This window comes from Pezoporus flaviventris, unplaced genomic scaffold (assembly GCF_033815535.1).
Source record: "Pezoporus flaviventris isolate CSIRO_AGI_PZ_B2104156 unplaced genomic scaffold, CSIRO_AGI_Pfla_v1 ptg000029l, whole genome shotgun sequence".
Lineage (NCBI taxonomy): Eukaryota > Metazoa > Chordata > Aves > Psittaciformes > Psittacidae > Pezoporus > Pezoporus flaviventris.
The window spans coordinates 14,265,632-14,272,943 of record NW_026892577.1 but is presented as its reverse complement, the minus strand read 5'-3'; the positions used below and the strand labels follow the sequence as shown (position 1 = coordinate 14,272,943).

The following is a 7,312-nucleotide window of genomic DNA, read 5'->3' as shown; positions in this document are numbered from 1 at the left end:
AACATGAGGAAGAACATCTTTACGTTGAGGGTGGCAGAGCAGTGGAACAGGCTACCCGGAAGGGTTGCGGAGTCCTCTCTTCTGGAGACATTCAAAACCCGCCTGGACACGCTCCTGTATAACCGGCTCTGGGTGGCCCTGCTTTGGCAGGGGGTTGGACCACGTGACAGCCAGAGGTTCCTGGCAGTCTGGGCTATTCTGTGCAATACGGTAGGACCGCGCGCCTTTAGATGTACTACGGTCGGGGCGGAGGGCGGCACCTCTCTGGCGGGGAAGATCCGGCCTAGTTGGCATCTCTATGGTTCCGGATGTGGCGGCGCCGGGGGCGGGCGCGCCCTTCCCGCCCTGCCTCTCTATGGTGCCTTTCCGGGGGGAAGGGCCGTGGCCGCCGCTGCCTGACCCGCTGAGCGCCGCCGCCGCTGCGGAGGAAGGCGCGCGCCCCGCCCCCCTGGGCCCCCGCTGCGCCGGGGGGGCCGCGCCCCCACCCCGCTGCGCCGCTGGCACCCCCGGGGCTCCGCGGCGGCAAATGGTGGGGCCGGACGATGCCGGGGCTCCGGGCAGCGCAGCCGTGCTTCCCGCGGGCCGGCAGGAGGCGGCGGAGGAGGAGGCGGAGGAGGAGGAAGACGGGGAGCGGGATGGGAACCGGGTCTTGAGCCGGAGGAGCGGCGGGCCGGGGCAGGAGCGGCTGCTGCAGCGGTACCTGGCGGCGGGTGGGAAGCGCTGCCCGGAGAAGCCCGCCAACGGGGCCGCCTGCGCTGTGGGCCCCCGCGGGAAGATGACCAACGGGGACGTCGGCTTCCTGCTGTTGCCGCCGCCGGAGGAGCCGCCGCCGTCTCCGTCCCCTCGGGCAGGACGGGCCGAACCAGAGGAGGATGAGCAGGGGCTGGGGGAAGAGGAAGCGAAACTGCAGAACGGGGGCTTCCTCCCCCGCTCGCCCAGCCCGGGGGGCGGTGGCTGTGGCCTCGCGGGAATCGCTTTGGAGGAGCCGCTGAGGAACTGGCGGCTGCGGAGCGAGGCGGAGCAGCGCGGGGGGACCGTCACCAACTCCCCGCCGTCCCTCGCCCCGCTGGACGACGCCGGCAAGCGGGCGCAGGCCGCCCCCGGCTTGCGGACCTCCCGGGGAGCGGCGGAGCTCGCTGCCTTGCCCCTCGGCTTCACGGACGTGAACCTGAGCTCCCGCAACACCTACGAGGTGAGCCGTCGTCGCAGCGCCCCGGACCACCTGCCCCACGGAGGGATGGCGCCCGCGACACCGGCGCTGCCGCAGGAGTCCGCGGAGAGGACGCGGCGGGCTGGCATCGCCAGCGCCGGGAGCAGCTTTGCCGAGTTCTTCACCAGGTAAAGGGGCAGGCGGTGGGGCCGGTACCGGCGGGCCCGACCCTACCCTGGAGCCGGGAAGGGGGTGCACCTCAGGGCGCGGGTTGGCGTGTGTTGGGGTTGTCCGGAAGACCAGGTCAGCCGGATTTGGCTGCCGGGCAGCGGTTCCAACCCCGACGGGTGCTTTTACCACCAAGAAAATACTGTTACAGCGAGGAAGAGGCTTTGTGTTGGGCGTGAGGGTAACGTGATAAAGGTACTTTCACTGCTACAGACTACACGGACTTTAAACCGGAATTTGCTTCCTGTACCAGAGCATTTTACTTTCAGAATGAACACAGTGGTACTAATGAAACTGCTGGTATTGGGAGCTCCTTTGGGGCGATTCTGAGTATTGCCATGGAAGTTGAAAAGGCTCATAAAGCTTTTGCTACTTGTTGATACTGTAGGTACAGTTTTTTTATTCCACTGTGTGGTGTGGAAAGCTTTAAGGAGTAGGCTTTGTGCCCAAATTAACTGGGCTTCTGTTACGTACAACACCAAAACCTTTAGGGCATCCACCTGGGGCGCTTGGAGACTCTGTAGCAGGAGTCGCTAACATACTACACCGGAGAGACATCTTGAATGTAATAGTTTCTAGTTTCTGTTACTTCTGTTTGAAGAAGAAAGTTTAATTTCCAATTTTCTAACAGTTTTATTTTCCAAACCTTATTATAGTTACTGTGTGACAGTCACTCTGATAGAACAGTGAGTCTCTAATACAGATTAAGTCTATTAAGTGAAGAATTGATGTAGGAGAAGAGAGGTATGATCTGAAAGCAGGATCCCAAATTGAGAAATAAGCTCCTTCTGCCAGCCCTCAGGAAAGGCAGAGATGGATTCCCGCCTGAGGATAAGGATAGTGGCAGTTGCAGGGTAAGTTTAATGCCTCATCTTTGTTTCAAGGATGGGTTGAGAGATGTCCCTCTATTCCCAATATTTCCTGTTAGTATTCTTCCTTCTCACCCTTTTTTTTTTCCCCGTTGTGTTACATGGACTGCAGTACTTCTTCCCTTTGCCTCATTACTTGAACACTGACATTGGTACTTGTTGCTTTTTGCCCTAGAGCAATAGCTTATGAAATTCTGGAGGATTTTCCTCATAGAAAATGCTGAACTTGGTCTGCAGTATAAGTTGTCAGTATACACTGATGTTTGCTGTTTTCAGTGAAGGCTTTGGTAATACATGGAAAAAAAAAAAATTGCTTCTATTCTGGCAAAAGCTACAGCACTGACACCTCAGAGAAAAAAAGGATTTGCCAGAGTCAATTTCATAGGCCCTGATTGGCCCAGCTGGCTGTGCCTCTTGTGCATTGGTCCTGGTGAGCAATATTGGCTTTAGAGGCTTTATCTTCAGCTCTGCCTATACATTCATAAAAGTGCCTCAGTTACAGCTGATTTCATCTGAACAGCCAAAATAGGATCTTCTAACAAAAACCATCTACTTATTTAGAAAAAAAACAAAACCCAACAAACCAAAACCAACCAACCAGAAAACCAAACCAATATGAAACTTCTCTTCCTTGATAGATTTGTCCCTAGGTACAGTAATACTAGTTTGTAGTCTCCATTGCTTAGAAAAGTGGTAATAAAACTTTCATAATTTTTTTTGGAGTAGTTAGTTCTTCTTTTCTGAACTATTTCTGACACTTTAAAAGCTTAGATTTTTCCCTTTTTTTTTTAAGCTGCTCAGATTCATTCAGAACTGACAGTTGCCATTTGCCATTTGTAAGTGAATTTTTCTCTAGTTCTTAGAAAGAGAAATACCTTGGCTCTCAGTAATGAGGATTAAATTGTGCAAAAATTGCCCTGTGATTGAATGTTACAGCAACTATGCCTCCTTGTGAAGCTTCTCAGCAGATGGTTGCTTGCATTTTTGAGTATGCACAGAGCCATAAATGCTGTTTCTCCCTAAAGTTTAAGTAGTACCAGGTGGCCGTGTTCTATCAGCAGTACTTGCTGAGAGAGAACTCATTTGTGTTCTGTCAGGATGTGTACCTGCTCCCACACTGTATAAGAAAAGGTGCTGGATATGTTAAACACAGGTAGTTCAGCAGCCTGGAGCCTCTTATATAGGATATTTTGCACTTGTAATGCTCTTTGTCCAGTTTACAAACTGTCTAAATTTCTGCAGTTCCCTTTGTCTTTCCTAAAATTATAATTATATGGAAATTCTTTTAAATGGTGGACACTTCTTGCTGTTATTTAACAAATGAGAGAAGGCAAGGGGGAAGTCCTGCTGCCTTCATTGTGAAACTTTGTAATTGCTGTGACCAAACGGTTTGACCAGGCAGATCTGGGTTCGGAGGCTACCGTTTCCAGCTGCTCGTTCCCAGCTCTTCAGTTCTCAGACTGGCCTGCCGTGCAGTCATTGAAATGATCTGTGTTAATTTTCTGTCTGCATTTCACTGAACTAGAGGAGAAAGTGATGGGGTGAGGTAGGGGAAAATGCAAGCAGCTGTCAACAGCAGCATCTTACCCAAGCTCTGCAATGGGAAGAACAGCGGTGCCCTCAAGATTGTCAGTAATAATTATTTTAAGATCATGGGAAAGTTCACATCAATGATTACAGCTTTCTTTTTCAGGTAAGTACTAGGTGTAATATTTGGCCCTGGGATCTTAAATTGTATTTGTGCCAAATTATCAATGCTAATAACTTCCAACTCGAAAATAATCGTGTTTGCTGTCTTTTAGTTCTACTTCTTTGTTTCTCTCAACATGTGAACTGGGATGCCTCAAGTAAATCAGAGGTATGTGGAGCAGAGTGCCGTGGCAAGGAAAATTGCATGACTATGGTCACTTGTCTCCACTGTGCTACTGTTATGGTCAGAGCATTATGTGGCTTCTTGAAAGTCACCTGTCACTGCTTTGTACTTCTGTGTATGATTCGTAATATGGTCATATATAGGCACTGTTCTTCTGGTTTGTGGTCTTGCATAGCAGCTTACAGTGTTCTGTTCTTGGGTTATTGGATCACTTTTGGGTAGTTCCAGCAAATTGCTGTTGGATACAGAACGGTTCAGTGAGCAAGAATGTTTCATGGACAGTTGAATTAAAACCATGATGATTACCTGCAGTGTGCTTTATCTGTCAAAGTGGTACATACAGAGCACAACAGTAAACCAAAAAGGGCAAGCAGCAGTGAGTATTCCAGGGCTGAGATTAAGCCATGGTGATTCTAAACCTCTTGTAAAGATTAATTATACTTCATAGTTCTACATGTACATACCAGGCACCTTCTCAGCTTGTGTAGACATTGTTTCTTTCCAAACTGTGTATTTACTAGATAAATATAGGTATCATAGAATGGTTTGGGTTGGAAGGAGCATTAAAGATCATCTAGTTCCAACCCCTCTTCCATGGGCAGGGACACCTTCCGTTAAACCAGGTTGTTCAAAGCCCCATCCAGCCTGGCCTTGGACACTTCCAGGCATGGGGCATCCACAGCTTCTCTGGGCAACCTGTGCCAGTGTCTTACCACCCTCACAGGAAAGAACTTTTTCCTAATATCTAAATCTACCCTTTGTCAGTTTAAAGCTGTTCCCCCTTGTCCTGTCACTACTTGCCCTTGTAAAAAGCCACAGCTTTCTTGAAGGCTGACCTTCAGGTACTGTAAGGTTGGTATTGACAACAGCAGTGATACTTTGTTGTACTAAAGCACGGCTTCCCCAAATACTTGTTTTCCAGAAGCCATCTAGCAAGTCTTCCCGATAAAATCGCAAGGATTAATCCATAACTGCCACCTTTCAGAGGACTTCATGTGCTGTGAGCAGTAGGCATAAGGGGTTGTAAGCATGTGTGGTAGTTGGCACACAGATGCTTATAAAACATGTGTTTAGTCTCATCCTTCCTTCCTTCCTTCCTCATCCAGAATGGTTGTGTTTGTTGTCCGGAAGTTTTGAAGAATCTTCACTCAGGGAGATGGTGGAAAGTTGAAGGGACTGATGTGTGTAGGAGCAAAGAACTGAGAAATCTCTGAGGCCCACATCTTTTTTAACTCCCTGTTTGTAAACACAGCAAGTAGGTAGCTCTTCAAAAGCTACTAACCTAGCCCCTACAGATAGCCTTGACTAAGACTGGAGTTTGCAAAGAGGTTCATATCCCTGGGTATTATTTGTGTACATAGTAATGTCTCTAGATCTGTGGTTTGTATTTCAATTTATTACTAAATAGCACTGGCACCTTTTTGTGCTGTATAAGCATATACCTAGTCCACAGTTGCATCTTGTGAATGTTTAATACCAGAATCGATGTTTTTCTTTGTGTACAGAGTTTTTCTGTTACATCCCCTTAAGTTTCACAGATTTATGAACTGTGCCTGTGTGGGGGAAAAATTCTGTTTCATGATGTTTTGGTCAGTAACAAGTCAGGAGGAGAGCGAGCTGGCCTAGTTACCACAGATCTTCTAAACCTCGTGTTTGTGTGAAGATCAAAGAACATGTTTATGGGGGCAGTTCACAATGCTTGGTTTATGTTCCTTTATTACCTGTGCCTTGGTCAGTTCTTGCTGCAATCCTGAAAGACTTGTGTGTTTGGTTTTGATTTGGAGGTTTTTACCTTGTTCAGATTTACTACAGAAAAAAATACAGAGTGCTTCGGTCAAAGAAATAAACTGATTGGGAAGATAATTAAGGGAGTACAACAAAACTTCCCCCCACGGCACCCTTCACTCTTCTGTCTTTGTTAGAGGTAGGTTCTTTGCTTTCTCTAAGCAATCTTGTAACTTAAGTGAACAAGCTGATACTTATAATTGAATTACAGCTGACTGGAGAAAGTGGGCAAGGGCACCTGGACCCAAGTGACTAGCTTGAGCAGTATTTTTTTTTTTCCTGTTAGACATAATTAACCTGATATAAATAGGAAAAAGTATTCATGTTGTCAAAACAAGAAGCTTCTCTGTAGGCTCTTCATTCACTGTTTGCAAAGAATGATTTATGAGGTTGTGTTGATATGTTAGCCAGTTTCTGGCTCTCGGTCATATGAATAACAAATATAATGATAGAGTAAATGTAATCTCCAAAGTAAAACAAACTGTAGCAAACTTGACAAATGCTCAGCATTTTTTTTCTCCCAACTTTTTAAATAACTGTGTACACAGAAAACTTTATTCAAACCTGCTGTTCCTAAAAAAGGTGAAGGAAATACCCCTGCACATTTGAAGTTTCTCTTGCAAGTGCGGATTTCACTGTAGCAAATTAAATGTATATGGGAGCAGCCTCTCCAATTCCAAGCAATCACGAAAATGAGCATGTCCTCAAGGTCTGTGAGTTGAAAATGCCTGGGCCTCGTGACGTGTAGCTTTCAAAGAGTTTTGTGTTTCTGAAAAACATTGGTAATGGGTGTCCCACTGTAAATATGTGAGATGTTTTCCACTTATCATTTTGGCTAGGATGTCTGTTGAATAGCAAACCGAACAGACTTTGTTACGTGGTAGTGGAACAATCGTATGCTGATTTAACTCTGGATAGGTGCTGGATTGCTATACTGCTCTAACTTCTGCCTGCAGCCTGTCTCCACACTCCCTTCTGAAAACCTGACTAAATAAATGTTGCTTCTAAGACCTTAGAGCATACACATAATCATCAGTTTAAACTTCCCTAAATATTATTAGCAATTTTGCTTCTTTCCTTGGTAGACAGTGTAACATTCTGTGTTGGTACAGATATTTGCCCTGGGAGCCTTATAATCCTAATAGGATTTTTCCTGAAGTAAATTCTCCTTAAGCTAATACGGTGTTTTTTGGTTTTGGTTTTTTTTGTTTGGTTGGTTGCTTGTGTTTTTTTTTTGTTGTGGTGGTGGTGGTGGTTTTTCTTTGGGGGGAGAGTGGAGTGTAGGCTTTGTGTTTTCTTCTTTTTTAAGCCAGAGAGCTGAAATTGCTGTTTAGCGTGCAACAAACTGTTGGAGTCATAGCTTGTTTTGCTAAGGAGTGTTTTAAGCATTTAAACTTAATCTGAAAG

At 46.7% G+C, this 7,312-nt stretch overlaps 1 protein-coding gene across 2 annotated transcripts in view; it reads left to right on the top strand.

The window, feature by feature from the left end:
- Positions 1-511: 511 nt before the first annotated feature.
- The window catches only part of TBC1D12 (TBC1 domain family member 12), a 46,653-nt gene continuing 39,852 nt past the window's right edge, over positions 512-7,312 (top strand). For both annotated transcript variants that reach the window (XM_061459169.1, XM_061459168.1), the window contains exon 1: positions 512-1,338. In XM_061459169.1, the coding sequence (XP_061315153.1) occupies positions 527-1,338 (812 nt within the window). In that variant the 5' untranslated portion in view covers positions 512-526. The remainder of the gene's footprint in view (positions 1,339-7,312) is intronic.